We start from the raw sequence: 16,728 nt of genomic DNA, 5'->3' as shown, positions 1-16,728 counted from the left end.
ATTAAGCCATTTTGCCACAACTTTGGAAGGATGCTTGGGGTCATTGTCCATTTGGAAGACCCATTTGCGACCAAGCTTTCACTTCCTGACTGATGTCTTGAGATGTTGCTTCAATATATCCACATAATTTTCCTTCCTCATGATGCCATCTATTTTGTGAAGTGCACCAGTCCCTCCTGCATTTTTAAAGAATGTTTATTAATTATGAAAAATAGTAATAACATTCCACCCACGAGGCCATTAGAGGGTAATTTGACTGCAAGAAGGCTTGATGTGATAACCTTCCACAGACTATACCTAAACTTGGCCCACTGCACAAATTAATGATCAATCCTTCAATGGCTTTTCTGCTGGGTCATGCTTGGGTATACACCTCCTGACCGGTGAACGTTTATCCAGTGGTTATACAACTACAATTGTTAAAGCAGCAATGAGCAGTTTAAACAATATCAAAGCGTACTCCCCACCCCTGTTTCGGTAAAAAGCTTTTGGGCTGGGGCTAGAGAAATGTTACCACTCTCAAATTCTAAGCCTGAGCTATAGATGCTAGGACAGACCATCCATGATATCAAAATGATAGTTTTAACCATGTTTTTAGGCAATGCAGTGTTTATTTACATTTACTTTGTTTACAAACATTGGAGTAAAACAAGCTTATATTTTGGATTCTGATAGGGTACGACAATTGAACATAGCTCATGAGGCATTTCTAAGTTATATTCTTTTAAGTACTCAATGGGTAAATATCATTCATTTCTAAGTTTAAAAAAAATGGATGTATCAACTGCTGATTGCCCCTTTAACGTTTGCCCAATTTCCATGTGTTGCGTGTGTGGGTACTCTGCTCTGCTCATTATGACAGTGTTGCTGCCAAGTGCACTAAGAGGTTTAGGAGCAGATCATTTACCTCCACAAAGGACGCGAGTTATATGGGTTCGCAAACAAAAGTCCTGTGAACCACCAGCCTTGTTCTCAGTCAGATATCTAGCGCTGTGCAGTGAACAGGAAACTAGCGACAACAACAGAAAATAGAGGTATGAAGTGCATATTCTGTTTTTAGTTATTGCTTGGTTATTAAACTTATTTAAATGTTTTCAAGGTTTCTGAATGAATTGAAGAAAAAATCATTTAACTGTTTTGTCAATGGCATTCCATTGTTATTCTTGATACGGTAGTCATCAATGCGTGCCATTTGCCACACAGTACTTAATGTGTAAATGTGAACTTTCTAATGAGTAGCTACTGGTGTCTCAGACATCTTAATATAGAACTGTCTGCTTGGATGAGACTGATGAGGACTCTCCCGAAGGCACATTTCCTTCTACCCAGTGTAAGCACTTTTAGAGATGAGACACTTTGTAAGGACCTTGAGTGATGATGTCTCCGCTTGCATCCTCACAACCATGAATAGTTTGTGTTGTAAACTAAGAAAAAAGAAATGGGAATGAACTCTTTGATCAAGAAATGAGGGCTGTTGGTGTGTGTTGCAAGGAAACCTTGAAGTGTATCCAGAAACAAGGGTAACAAAGACAGCTAAGGTGGCATTTTGAAAGGAAAAACTCTTCATTTGAGTTCTCAAACTACATTTACTCTCTGTTCTGAGAGTAATCTTTGTTACTTTGTTCAGATAGGCGGCAGGCTGCTGGCTTGAGGGAAGGAATACTGCTAACATGCGTCTGCTAAATATTTTTTTAAATAAAAAGTCAATTATGGCCATTACCACATTTGTCATATTTATTTTGTATTTAATGTGTGTGTAGAGATTATGTTTATGCATGATGTGTTTAACGCTAGCTGTATGTATTTATAGCTCCATAATGTGTCCCTGTAATGGAGTGCATATCATTGTGACTCAGAGCTTATTTACTCCCTGTAGTGTCTATGGAGCTCCTCTAGCTTGCTGTTAATGGCTCATATAATGTATATGTTTATTTTGGGTCACTGAGAATGATATCCAATTATCTGTTCCTTTTCATTTGAAAAAAGGGAAGAAATTAGGTTATTAGTCACGTATTCCATGTATCTCTCCATTTACCTTTTCTCTGATATCTGCTAGTCACTACAATATATAATATGTTTATAGCCCAAACATACATTTGAAGTAACATATTTGTTTTGTATTTGTGTCCCCTCAGAGCATGATGGTGTTCCTCCTGTGTGTTAGCCTGTGGATGCTCCTGGCTGTTCATGGCCAGGCTGGAGCTGTGAAGAACTGCCACCCAAGCTGCCACTGTGAGGTGGAGAGCTTTGGCCTGTTCGACAGCTTCAGCCTGACCAGGGTGGACTGCAGGGGAGTGGGCCCCAGCACCAGCCCCATCCCCATCCCCCTGGACACTGCCCACCTGGACCTGTCCTCCAACTCCATGTCCCTGCTGACTGACACCATGCTCTCTGGGCCTGGCTATACCACCTTGGTCAGCCTGGACCTCAGCAACAACCACATCTCCATGGTCAGCCCCAAGGCCCTGTCCAGGCTGCGCTACCTGGAGTCTCTGGACCTCAGCCACAACTCCCTGGAGGGCCTGGACGAGGGCTGCTTCTCTGGCCTCCCCCTGGCCAAGGTAGACCTCAGCCACAACCACTTCCGGGAGTTTGACCTGGACATGTTCCTCACTAAAGGTCACGGAGAGCCAATCAGCGTGGATCTGTCCCACAACCGGCTGACTGTGATCTCCAGGAGTTCCTCTAGGAGCCCCTTGCTACATGTCCAGAGCCTGACTCTAGCAGCCAACCAGCTGAGGGCCGTGCCCAAACTAAAAGGCATCCCGCTGAGGAACCTAAGCCTGGATGGGAACATTATCTCCCGCATTGAGGAGGGGGCCTTTGAGGACCTCAAGGACCTGGTTCACCTGTCCCTCAGTGGGCTTCCTGAGCTCTCTGACATCCAGCCTTACAGTTTCAGTGGCCTACAGAGCCTTCAGGTCTTGGACCTGTCCAACAACGCCAAGCTAAAGACACTGAACCCAGCTGTGTTCAGTGGACTTGTGTCTCTACAGGAGCTCAATCTGTCCAACTCTGGAGTAACGTCATTTCCAAATAATATGCTAAGTCACTTGCTAAGCATCAAAAGTATTACCCTGGGCCAGAATATCCATTGTTGGAGGGCTCAAAAGCATGGGCAGTTTCACAGGCAGCTTGGACAGGAACAGAAACATGACGAGGTGCTAACCTGTGATGTTAAAGGCATTATGTCGTGATTGTGTTGGGATCGTTGCCTTCAGTATGGACATTTAGCTAGCACATTAGTGCTAAAACTGTGCCTTATATCACTAAATGCAAAGAACACTTTTTGTTATTGCCGCTAAACATGATAATTACTATGATTATTTTGTACAAAATATAATTATTATTTTGTATTTTGCTTTTATTCCAAAGGCCTGAGGTATTTAAATTAATCCACTGTTGATACACTATCACATCATGCTTGCTATGCATAAATCATGTCTTTCAACTACAGTAACAAGCTAGCAATAGCATTGATGGATATTATCTTAAAACCATTTAGCTTTTCCTCTTTCAATTTTGAAGGAGTTTTTATGATCTGGAACTAAAAAAAGATACCTCAGCCACTAGGAAACATATTGTTATATTCCATAACAATCATCAGATCGTTGAAGTATACACATTACTGTGGAAGGACCACTCTTATGTCAGACCAAAAGGTAAACATCTTATGTAGAGTATGGAGTTACGTATGTCTAGCATAGGAGGCTGGTGGGAGGCGCTATAGGAGGACGGGATCATTGTAATGGCTGGAGTCTAATATATGGAACGTTATCAAACACATCAAACATATGGAAACCACATATTTGACTGTTCCATTTATTACCATTCCAGCTATTACAATGAGCCCGTCCTCCTATAGCTCCTTCCACCAGCCTCCTCCTGATGTCTAGTTATCATTTCAATCAGATATTATTGTGGACAAATTCTCCTGCTATCTTCCTCAGTCATGTTTACATGGCCTAAGACCAGGAAGCCAACATTGCCTGTTCTGTTTCAAAGAGCAGTTACACAACGGGTTGAAATGTGATCTGAACAAATCAATGCAGAAACAAATTCTTGAATGTCACCCAGGGGTTTTTCGCTGCTCCGTTATTGAGTCAGTTTCCCATGACCGTGACCATTTCTAAACATAAAATTGGCTTCCTGCAGTTGTATTAGACACAGACATGTTTCGTCCTGTATTTTCATCTCTTCTGACAGAGAAGTGAGTGTGTGTTTTAACTGAAACACTATACGCCATGTAATTTGATGCATTGTATTATTCACCCTACTTTGAAACGTTATACAGTTGAAGTCGGAAGTTTACATACATTTAGGTTGGAGTCATTAATACTTGTTTTTCAACCACTCCGCAAATGTCTTGTTAACAGACTATAGTTTTGGCAAGTCGGTTAGGACTTTGTGCATGACACAAGTAATTTTTCCAACAATTGTTTACAGACAGATTATTTCACCTCTAATTCACTGTATCACAATTCCAGTGGTTCAGAAATGTACATACACTAAGTTGACTGTGCCTTTAAACAGCTTGGAAAATTCCAGAAAATGATGTAATGGCTTTAGAAGCTTCTGATAGGCTAATTCACATAATTTGAGTCAATTGGAGGTGTACCTGTGGATGTATTTCAAGGCCTACCTTCAAACTCAGTGCCTCTTTGCTTGAAATGATGGGAAAATCAAAAGAAATCAGCCAAGACCTCAGAAAAAAATGTGTAGACCTCCACAAGTCTGGTTCATCCTTGGGAACAATTTCCAAACGCCTGAAGGTACCACGTTCAGCTGTTCAAACAATAGTACGTAAGTATAAACACCTTAGGACCACGTAGCCATCATACCGCTCAGGAAGGAGATGCGTTCTGTCTCCTAGAGATGAACGTACTTTGGTGCGAAAAGTGCAAATCAATCCCAGAACAACAGCAAAGGACCTTGTGAAGATGCTGGAGGAAACAGGTACAAAAGTATCTATATCCACAGTAAAACGAGTCCTATATCGACATAACCTGAAAGGCCGCTCAGCAAGGAAGAAGCCACTCCTCTAAAACCACCATAAAAAAGCCAGACTACGGTTTGCAACTGTACATGGGGACAAAGATCGTACTTTTTGGAGAAATGTCCTCTGGTCTGATGAAACAAAATTAGAACTGTTTGGCCATAATGACCATTGTTATGTTTGGAGGAAAAAGGGGGTTGCTTGCAAGCCGAAGAACACCATCCCAACTGTGAAGCACGGGGTTGGCAGCATCATGCTGTGGGGGTGCTTTGCTGCAGGAGGGACTGATGCACTTCACAAAATAGATGGCATCATGAGGAAGAAAAATTATGTGGATATATTGAAGCAACATCTCAAGACATCAGTCAGGAAGTGAAAGCTTGGTCGCAAATGGGTCTTCCAAATAGACAATGACCCCAAGCATACTTCCAAAGTTGTGGCAAAATGGCTTAAGTACAACAAAGTCAAGGTATTGGAGTGGCCATCACAAAGCCCTGACCTCAATCCTATAGAAAATGTGTGGGCAGAACTGAAAAAGCGTGTGCGAGCAAGGAGGCCTACAAACCTGACTCAGTTACACCAGCTCTGTCAGGAGGAATGGGCCAAAATTCACCCATCTTATTGTGGGAAGCTTGTGGAAGGCTACCCGAAACGTTTGACCCAAGTTAAACAATTTAAAGGCAATGCTACCAAATACTAATTGAGTGTATGTAAACGTCTGACCCACTGGGAATGTGATGAAAGAAATAAAAGCTGAAATAAATCATTCTCTCTACTAATATTCTGACATTTCACATTCTTAAAATAAAGTGGTGATCCTAACTGACCTAAGACAGGGAATTGTTACTAGGATTAAATGTAAGTAATTGTGAAAAACTGAGTTTAAATGTATTTGGCTAAGATGTATGTAAACTTCTGACTTCAACTGTAAATGTCGCAGCTATTCTACAACATCAACTTTGGATCTACATTGGCCAAAATCCTTCAGATATTCTGTGCAACAACAACTGCATGTTTGAACACCTGCCTTGGTTGCTATCCCTGTGGTATAATATGGACCGAAAGAGACATAACTGCACATGAGCTGTTTTGAATGTTAAACATCTGCGTAAAGATGTTTTATATTTCTTTATCAATAGTGTTTGCACTTAGTGTACAAAACATTAAGAACACCTTCCTAATATTCAGTTGCACCTCTGAGAACAGCTTCAATTCGTTGGGTCATGGACTCTACAAGGTGTCAAGCGTTCCACAGGCATGCTGGGCCATGATGACTCCAATGCTTCCCACAGTTGTGTCAAGTTGGCCGGATGTCCTTTGGGTGGTGGACCATTCTTGATACACACGGGAAACTGTTCAGCGTGAAAAACCCAGCAGCATTGCAGTTCTTGACACAAGCCGTTGCGCCTGGCACCTACTACCATACCCTGTTCAAAGACACTTACATATTTTGTTCTGCCCATTCACCCTCTAAATGGCACATGTACACAATCCATGTCTCAATCCTTCTTTAACCTAACTTCCCCCACCTTCATCTACACTGATTGAGGTGGATTTAGCAAGTGAGATCAATAAGAGATTATAGCTTTCACCTGGATTCACCTGGTCAGTCTATGTCATGGAAAACGCAGGTGTTCTTAATGTTTTGTACACTCAGTGTATAACTTTGTATAAATGTAAAATACATGGATTATTCTCACACTGAACAGCTGTCCAAATGGTTTTGTAATGTCTGTGTACTTTACATACATTTATTAACTTTCTCAGAAATTCATTTTAACTTTGTTTACTACCCTGTCCCCAACACCCTGTGGCATTCCACAATTGCTAGGTGTGTCTGTATATGACAATATATAAATTGTCTGGGTTTCAACGCACACCACACTGTCGTCACTCCAACAGGGTTTCACAATTTCACAGAATTCCATGTATTTCATAGTGCTGGATTCATGTGATTTAATTTTGTCTGCTGTACCAACCCACAGGGTGTGTCCTGAAACAATAGCACTTATGTCTTCCTCAGTGGCTAGCGCAGCACTTTATTTACTTTCACATGCTGCCTAACATCCTTCCTTTATTTACTTGAAACTCTCCCTGTAAACACACAGACACACACTAGTGGTCTCGAGAGGTCCTTAAACAGAAGCAGTCAGAGACACTAGTTCCAGGCAGGGAACCATGTGACTGTGGACTGACGTCTGAAGCCTGTGAGAGGGAAAGAGAAGGGACGAGGAAGAAGGAGGAGAGCGGCCTGACTTTGTGTAATGGCGGCTGGCTGTAACTCCACAGATCTCTGTGCTCTGAGAGTGTTCCATTGTGTGCTCCTCCTCAGAGACACAGAGAGCATTCAGATAGTCCCTTGCAGTGGTTGCCAAAGCACAGTTCTTTGATATTCTAAGAGACCCGTGTGCCAAAGACAGAGCCAAAAGTAGTCTGACTCCACAAAAGAAGGTTTACTCCAGATTATATCTCCTATATTACAACATCCTGCTCTGGAAAAGTACGGCTTTGTAGGAAAAGCTTGCTATTATTTTGCTTCAGTTTATACTCTTTTAGATATATTTTAGCCAACCAAGGAGAGAGAGGGAGAGCGAGGGCGATAAAGAGAGAGAAGAGCGAAAGTGATTTTCGGAGAGTTTGGCCCTCTGCAGATGGCCCCATTAGTAAACCAGTTCCAGATGTCTGGGCCATTTGTACATCTCCTGGAGAGTAGGAATTTGGAGGCGGGGAGGTTGGAGGGCTGTCAATCACAGCTACCTCCCTCAGGTCAGCCTGTCAGGATCAACCTGAATGGTGTTAAATTACAAAAAACATTTGCAATCCAAATACATTCTAATCAGCTTAATAACATCAATGAGTCATAAGAGAGTCACAAAGGAGTCTTGCACTTTTCTTTACTACTTATTTACCTGTTTGTAATCCAGTGACTCAATCTGCTGAGTACCTTGGTTGTTACTTTATCTGTGGTTTTGGAATAGAATGAGATCTCTCCAGGGCAATAGAAAAGGTTCAGGTTCATGACACTCTCAGAGCTACTGGATCAGGGTATCCCAGTAGAACACAGATCAGTGAGCCAAAGGCTCAACTCTCCTGAGGTGTTTTAATACAGCAGTGATTTGCTTACTGAACCCTGTGGAGACATGTTCAACATCCCCAGGCCACTTCATAATGGATTATAATATATAAGATACACACACAAACAGCTGGCCATTTGCTCCATGCAATATGGATTCACTGGCTGAGAATCGTCTATGCTTCCCAGTAAATGTGAAGATTTTCATTACACTTTCTATGACAATGTGTCTTCATCTGACAAAAAGAGTAACATAATCTGGAATTCACAGAAAATGATCATACTGTAACCTGGATGTCTAAGAGTGGTAGCTAATGTACAGTAGCTATCTGCATACATACAATATATCGTATCAGCATTTGTATGCACTGAACTAGTGTCATGTTTTGGCAAAAATATATTTTAAAGACCACAGCAGCACCCTTATCAATAGCCCAGTTATCTACAGAATCCCTTTGCCTCAGGATCTGGCTTGATGAGGATTTTGATTGGCTAGTCACCTGAGAGGAGGAAGTTATACCTCTATTGCCAACAAGAGAGGGGACTCCTTAAAAACATACCACTTCGATACAGCTACGACTGGAAGTTACTTTTCCTAGCAGGTTAGGAGAGCATTTTCTTAACCCTTTTCCTAACCTTAACCTAATTCTCATAACCTGCTGCGAAAATGTCAATACTGGTGGTAGCTGTATCGAAGTGGTGTGTTTTTAGGGAATCTCAGCAAGAGAGACAGAGAAGCATTCCACAAAGATGGTGGATAACTCAGGCCGTTTACCATTGAACATTTTTTGTCACAATTCCGGTCTGCTTAAGGGGTGGCTCTCCCATAGGCACCAATGTATTAGCAGCTGGGTCTGGTCTGCTTAGTTCATTGACTGTATACAAACCAGAAAAAAAAGGAGCGATTGAGATCTCGCTTCCTCTTCCGTCTCTAATGTCATGTGATGTTAAACCCAGGGGTAGATCAGATCCAAGGAGCTTGCCTATTAATAATCACACATGAAGTGCCTCGCTTTAGCCCATGTGTTGATGACCCACTTTTTTAATCTCCTCTTAGCCCTACTATAATGACACATACAGTACAGTATGGTGGTGGAACTTTGTTCATATTCTCAAATCTCTGTCAACAGAGATAATACAAAGAGGTTTACCTCATCGAAAACACAGCTTTTCACTGCATGACACCATGAAGTAACCCCAGTCTTAATCTTACTCTGTTTTACAGGAGAGCATTTCCACTGTGCTCAGGTGAAGCGAAGAAACCACAAGAATAAATGTGCCCTTTTACGGTTACCTCTGCTGGAGTTGAAAATTGGGGCATGGAAGACCTGAAGGGTTGTTTTCTGTTTCCAGTGAGAGAGCTAGAGCGATACGATCAGAAACACAATCAGCCATCTCAAGACGTCAGACATGACTCTAAACAGTCAGTAAACGACCCACTGTAGCAGGTCCTGAGGGGAAATTGGCTACACTGCCCTATTTCATGTAGGATTGTTTATCACCTTTTGCACAATAATACAGCTACAACGAGGGAGGGAAGGATGAATAGAGGGGAGGAGGATTGGCAAACCCTTCTTCTCACTCACACGGACTGTGGGAATGATACAGCACCCGAGCAGGTGTGTGCACAACTTCATCCACCTCTGACCTGCCCATAAGACTTAATTATAGGGTCAGGGTTGTTATTATCCTTATTGGTTATTTGGGTTGATTGAAATAAGCCAGAGAGGTAATAATTTTGTTCTCCACAGGCTCCTTTGCCACGGTGGTTTGGCTCTGAGATGTACTTACTACAAAGGGAGGGAGCTTTTGGAGTGTGTAGTTAGTTCAGGCATGGAAGACCAGGGTCTTTATTAACTTCTCCACGCTCGCTTGAACCGCTATCAGACAGATGCAATCTGACCTTAAAACAGACAGATCCTCTAGAGCAGAGAGTTATTGAAGCAGCTAATTCATTTAGCTCACATAGCTTATTGCTCCATAGTTTTCTGAAAACTACAGGATTTGTATAGCCTCTGGATATTTCTTTCCTCATAAAGCTGGGGTTTGTTTACAAGTTTGTTTAGACAGCACAGGCCAACCTGATATTGTTTGCTGCCTGGCGGTAATCATGGTTAGGTGCCTTGCTCAAGGGCACATCGGCAGATTTTTCACCAAGTCGGCTCTGGGATTTGAACCAGCAACCTTTCAGTTGCTTTTAACCACTGGTCTACCTGCCGTTACATGTACATTATGTTGATCATATTTTATTCCAAACTCAAATTGGCTGGAGCTTGAGAGGGCAATTTCTGTTAAACCTTACTAATGCTTGTGTACTAAAAGATATTTCCTTAAGCCTAGCTGTTTAGACATTAAGGTTGATATTGTTAAAGAAACTAGAATCATATGAGATGGAATTGTGCGTGCATTGGTGGACGCCTGTTTTAACTGTTTTGTGTGTGTAGCATAAGAACCTAATTAGGGAAGCATGTCCCATGATGTTCTTGGCGCACAGCCAAGACCTGAAAGGTGCAAGTTGTGAGTTCCTTATAGTCAGAAAGGAACGAACTGGTTCCTCTTAATATAGTGACATAGAACAAAGTGTTGTATCCTGCGCACCAGTGATAAAGCTATTGTCCTGGCCCGAGCCTGTTGCTGGGCGAAAGGTTCATGCTTGTATGTGTGTCGGTGTGAAACCCCACATCATCTAGGCAGACAGCGAAAGGCGCTTGCTTGCCCGGTTCGGGGAACCATTAACCTCTTAAGGATCGGACCCTTTTTTCAATTTTCGCCTAAAATGACTTACGCAAATCTAACTGCCTGTAGCTCAGGACCTGAAGCAAGGATATGCATATTCTTGATACCATTAGAAAGGAAAGTCTTTGAAGTTTGTGGAAATGTGAAATTAATATAGGAGCATATAACACATTAGATATGGTAAAAGATAATACAAACAAAAAAACGTGTTTTCTATTTTTTTTGTTTTATCATATTTGAAATGCAAGAGAAAGGCCACAATGTAATATTGCAGTTTAGACGCAATTTAGATTTTGGCCACTAGATGGGAGCAGTGTGTGTGCAAAGTTTCAGATTGATCCAGTGAATCATTGGAATACTGGACTATTTTGTATCAAGTCTGCCCAAATTTGCAGAATTGGTCAATTGATACATTTTCAAGTACATAACTATAGAGAACATACAAAAATAATATGGTAATACAAAATGTAAGTTTACACACTCCCAGGAATGTCATACAGTGAGGGAAAAAAGTATTTGATCCCCTGCTGATTTTGTACGTTTGCCCACTGACAAAAAAATTATCAGTCTATAATTTTAATGGTAGGTTTATTTGAACAGTGAGATACAGAATAACAACAAAAAAATCCAGAAAAACGCATGTCAAAAATGTTATAAATTGATTTGCATTTTAATGAGGGAAATAGGTATTTGACCCCTCTGCAAAACATGACTTAGTACTTGGTGGCAAAACCCTTGTTGGCAATCACAGAGGTCAGACTTTTCTTGTAGTTGGCCACCAGGTTTGCACACATCTCAGGAGGGATTTTGTCCCACTCCTCTTTGCAGATCTTCTCCAAGTCATTAAGGTTTCGAGGCTGACGTTTGGCAACTCGAACCTTCAGCTCCCTCCACAGATTTTCTATGGGATTAAGGTCTGGACACTGGCTAGGCCACTCCAGGACCTTAATGTGCTTCTTCTTGAGCCACTCCTTTGTTGCCTTGGCCGTGTGTTTTGGGTCATTGTAGTGCTGGAATACCCATCCACGACCCATTTTCAATGACCTGGCTGAGATTTGACGGTACATGTCCATCGTCCCTTTGATGCGGTGAAGTTGTCCTGTCCACTTAGCAGAAAAGCATAATATTTCCACCTCCATGTTTGACGGTGGGGATGGTGTTCTTGGGGTCATAGGCAGCATTCCTCCTCCTCCAAACACGGCGAGTTGAGTTGATGCCAAAGAGCTCGATTTTGGTCTCATCTGACCACAACACTTTCACCCAGTTCTCCTCTGAATCATTCAGATGTTCATTGGCAAACTTCAGACGGGCATGTATATGTGCTTTCTTGAGCAGGGGGACCTTGCGGGTGCTGCAGGAATTCAGTCCTTCATGGCGTAGTGTGTTACCAATTGTTTTCTTGGTGACTATGGTCCCAGCTGCCTTGAGATCATTGACAAGATCCTCCCGTGTAGTAGTGGGCTGATTCCTCACCGTTCTCATGATCATTGTAACTCCACGAGGTGAGATCTTGCATGGAGCCCCAGGCCGAGGGAGATTGACAGTTATTTTGTGTTTCTTCCATTTGCGAATAATCACACCAACTGTCGTCACCTTCTCACCAAGCTGCTTGGCGATGGTCTTGTAGCCCATTCCAGCCTTCTGTAGGTCTACAATATTGTCCCTGACATCCTTGGAGTGCTCTTTGGTCTTGGCCATGGTGGAGAGTTTGGAATCTGATTGATTGATTGCTTCTGTGGACAGGTGTCTTTTATACAGGTAACAAACTCCCTTTAAGAGTGTGCTCCTAATCTCAGCTCGTTACCTGTATAAAAGACACCTGGGAGCCCGAAATCTTTCTGATTGAGAGGGGGTCAAATACTTATTTCCCTCATTAAAATGCAAATCAATTTATCACATTTTTGACATGCGTTTTTCTGGATTTTTTGGTTGTTATTCTGTCTCTCACTGTTCAAATAAACCTCCCATTAAAATTATAGACGGATCATTTCTTTGTCAGTGGGCAAACGTACAAAATCAGCAGGGGATCAAATACTTTTTTCCCTCACTGTACATGATGGATCATTAGCTTATACAATAACTTTCACACATCTAGATGGCGGTGTGGGTGTGGAGCCAGAGACAACAGATTTTATCAAGCAAAACTATGCTACATTTTATCTCTGGGACCCTCAGGATGACAAATCAGACCAAGATTACTGAATGTAAGTACATGATTTACCTTCAGAGGTGAATGTTGTGAATTTGGGCGGCAGGTAGCTTAGTGGTTAAGAGCGTTGTGCCAGTAACTGAAAGTTCTCTGGTTCTAATCCCCGAGCTGACTAGGTGAAAAATCTGTCTGTGCCCTTGAGCAAGGCACTTAACCCTAATTGCTCCTGTAAGTCGCTCTGGATAAGAGCGTCTGCTAAATGACTAAAATGTAAATGTAAAATGAAATGTATCAAACCAGTTGCCGTGATAATAGCATGTTATCTTTTCACTGTACTATAAATTGCTACTATAAATTGGACAGTGCCGTTAGATTAACAATAATTTAAGCTTTCTGCTCATATAAGACATGTCTATGTCCTGGAAAGTTTGCTGTTACTTTCGACAGTCATGCTAATCACATTAGCGCACGTTAGCTCAACCGTCCCGTATATGGGACACCGATCCCGTAGAGGTTAATCTACTTTTGAGGAACTGTGTCTGGAGAGATTTCCTGTTGCTTTGACACCTATTGTCCTCACTAGAAGACTAGAATAACCAGCAGTTGCTACAGAATGAGACGACCTTTTTCACAGTTAGTCTGTACCATACCCCAGTTTCGTCTCGTCCTCCACACACATACACATACCAAGATCACGTGTTTTTTTGTACATGCTTGCATAAGACAGCTTGGCTATATAAGGCTTTAGTATTCCTTGTGTCATTGGGCTCTCGGTGATCACCTATGGGTGGTCGTTGACCAGCTCCATTATTGCAATAATTAATCGTTATTAAAGTATGATTGTTTGAAGTATTATTGGTTAGAATTTCCACCACAAGATCAATGCTACATGTTGGAATGCAGCTCACATTGGTAGATACCTCCAATCCAATCTTTGATTTTTTTTGTATGGCCTTTATACATAGTTTTGCATAAGAGTATGCAGATGAGAATTTGCCGAAGAGCAGTTCACAGGGATTTCAACCACAAATACCCATGCAAGAGACTTCCTTTGTATATTTTAAACTCGATTTTCCATTATAGTAAAAGTGCTACAATAACTATTGTACAATAGCCTATGAAGATCCCTCTGATTTGAGTAACTGAGCCAATGAGACTCACCACTTTGTTAACCTTCTGTTCAGGATCATCTCTGATTGATGTGTCTGCAGCGAACATGCAAAGAACCAAGGCCAACGATTCGCCCTTCACTGAAGGTTTTCTTCATAAACACAAAAGCAGAGTCACTATCAGCAGCCTAAACCAAGCTCTAGCCTTCAAATGGGAATGAACAACAGACTGGTATGTAGTCGATTTGTAAGTCGCTCTGGATAAGAGCGTCTGCTAAATGACGTAAATGTAGACTGTTTGGGTATGGTGACAAACCTGTTCTGACCTACTGTTCTCTAAATAAAACTATAAAAACCCTTTTTATGGTCTCAACTGACTCTCTGAAAAAAGTAATCATCCGGAATGTTCTATTTGCATGACGATGTCAGTAGTGTTATGACTTTGAACATAGGCAAATTGGCAAATAGAAATGTTCTTCATGACCCTATGAGTTTGTTACACAGGTGACTCATTGCTGCCTGTGATCAAAGAATAATGTATTTGTGCATGATAAAGCAGAGCTGATAATGCTAATGTAAATGTATTAAGATAATCCACTTTGCCTCTGTGATGAAGGCCTCTGTAATACCCTCTTCAGTTCAAGTCAAAAGTCAAAGCCCTATTTTTGGGAAATAAATGTAATGTACAACTCACAATGTCTAATTTCTGGCTCTTCTCTATGGGTCTTACTCAGGGACAGTGTTTAAAATTGCTGTTAGAATTTCCCTCCAACTGGAGCATGAACTGTCCAGCTGGCTGGGATGGGCCTGATGGAAAAGAGAGCTATTGGCTCTGTCAGCATCATATTAGAATTCACTTTGTGTGAAAGGATAATTTTTTAGAATGGCATTGTATACAGTACATGTCAGATATGTGTATTGCAGAATACAGCAGATTATAGTCTCATTAAATTTACATTCACATTTACATTTTAGTCATCTAGCAGAGGATCTTATCCAGAGCGACTTAAAGTGGTGAGTGCATAAGTGTTTGTACTTGTAATCCGGCAGACTTTATTCAAATCTATTTTATTTCCTGATAGGGAACTTGATGTGTGGTGACAGATTGGTACATACAAAACACATAATTACATAGAAGAAAGAAACATTAATAAAACTTGTACTGTATGTTAAGAGGGGGTGATTTAATAGTTCAGACAAACTGATTACACAAGAGAGTTATGTTATTATGTGGTTGTTATGTTGGTTTGTCGTCTAGGAATTCCTCACACTCAGCCATACCCTCTTTCCTAACTTTATCTAATCCAACAGGCCTGATGCGTACTCACTGTCAAAATAATCAGTTCCACCAACTGTGCTGTTGGGGGGGGGGGGGGAGTGTGTCGAAGTTTAAAGAGCTTGCGTCACTCTCAGTAGTGGTGGTCTGAGATGGGAGTTTTCCTGACATATCCTGAGATTGTATGGCCTCTCTCTCTCTCTTTCCTCCCATCTGGTTTCCATCAGAGGTGCCAAGACTGGAGCTACTCCCAGCAGGACACAATAGAACACCTCCATGCGGTTAACGGTTTGTGGGTCTTTACTCTGCCTGAGGGGTTTTCTTAACACAACTCATTCTCTCGTTTTAAAGTTATTTTCTTTAGGTGTTTCATTGTGTTATCGCGCTACATGTTACATTTCCACAGTACATTGGGTTCACTGACAGAGAGTAAATGGCCAATATCAGTCAGAATCAGGAGGGTAGCAATATGAAACATGACCGGACAGGTTTTGTATCATTTTGAGGCCTTAAGGATATTTTCCTATATCTTCTGAAATATGGTCCCCGCAGAGGGAAGTACCACCGGCCAACAACAGAGCCTGTCTCAGAGAAATCAGTGACGCAGCTAACAAGGAAATGAGAAGACTAGGGGCCTGCTCTGTAATTGCATCCACATGGTCGGACCCAAAGATTAAGCTTCTTAAGCTCACAAGCTTCATTACTATTTTTGTTTTGAGTCTTGGACCGCAACGGTTCCACCTTGGAAAGTCTCGGATCCTGTCTGGGCATCAGAAGCCTCATGCTGACTCACTGATGCATCACAGATACCCGTTATGTAAAGGATCCCTTCTGATCAGTTCAGCTCAAGAACATGTACTAAGAATATAACTACTAAATTGAATCTCTATTTGCTCACTCTAACAAACCGTTCAAAAGTTTGGGGTTACTTAGAAATATCCTTGTTTTCGAAAGAAAAGCAATTTTTTTGTCCATTAAAATTGATCAGAAATACAGTGTAGACATTGTTAATGTTGTTTTAAGGCTATTCCATGCGAGAAATTGCCAAGAAACTGAAGATCTCGTACAACGCTGTGTACTACTCCCTTCACAGAACAGCGCAAACTGGCTCTAACCAGAATAGAAAAAGGAGTAGGAGGCCCCGGTGCACAACTGAGCAAGAGGGCAAATACATTAGGTCCTCAACTGGCAGCTTCATTAAATAGTACCCGCAAAACACCAGTCTCAACGTCAACAGTGAAGAGACGACTCCGGGATGCTGACCTTCTAGGCAGAGTTGCAAAGAAAAAGCCATATCTCAGACGGGCCAAATAAAATAAAAGATTAAGATGGGCAGTCTGAGATGTGGCTTTTCTTTCGAATACAAGGACATTTCTAAGTGACCCCAAA

The 16,728-nt window shown here is 41.6% G+C and overlaps 1 protein-coding gene across 2 annotated transcripts; it reads left to right on the top strand.

Annotated features, from left to right (window-relative positions):
* Positions 1 to 873: 873 nt before the first annotated feature.
* LOC311102159 (tsukushi-like) lies at positions 874 to 6,702 on the top strand. 2 transcript variants are annotated; one of them, XM_084143399.1, is made up of 2 exons: positions 874 to 1,034; positions 2,136 to 6,702. In XM_084143399.1, the coding sequence occupies exon 2, from the start codon at positions 2,139 to 2,141 to the stop codon at positions 3,195 to 3,197; it is 1,059 nt and encodes a 352-aa protein (XP_083999525.1). In that variant the 5' UTR covers positions 874 to 1,034; positions 2,136 to 2,138; the 3' UTR covers positions 3,198 to 6,702. The 2 variants fall into 2 exon arrangements, with proteins under 2 accessions (XP_083999525.1, XP_083999524.1); XM_084143398.1 differs by lacking the exon at positions 874 to 1,034 and adding an exon at positions 1,091 to 1,330.
* The last annotated feature ends 10,026 nt before the right edge of the window (positions 6,703 to 16,728 follow it).

This window comes from Coregonus lavaretus (genome assembly GCF_964263955.1).
Source record: "Coregonus lavaretus genome assembly, chromosome: 26".
Lineage (NCBI taxonomy): Eukaryota > Metazoa > Chordata > Actinopteri > Salmoniformes > Salmonidae > Coregonus > Coregonus lavaretus.
The sequence above is the reverse complement of the archived record's forward strand: the minus strand, read 5'-3'. Positions and strand labels throughout refer to the sequence as shown.

Coding starts and splice junctions, on each gene's coding strand:
- LOC311102159 (XM_084143398.1), top strand. CDS start 1,232: ATGAGTAGCTACTGGTGTCTCAGACATCTTAATATAGAACTGTCTGCT. Junction 1,331..2,135: donor CACATTTCCTTCTACCCAGT/GTAAGCACTTTT, acceptor GTGTCCCCTCAG/AGCATGATGGTGTTCCTCCT.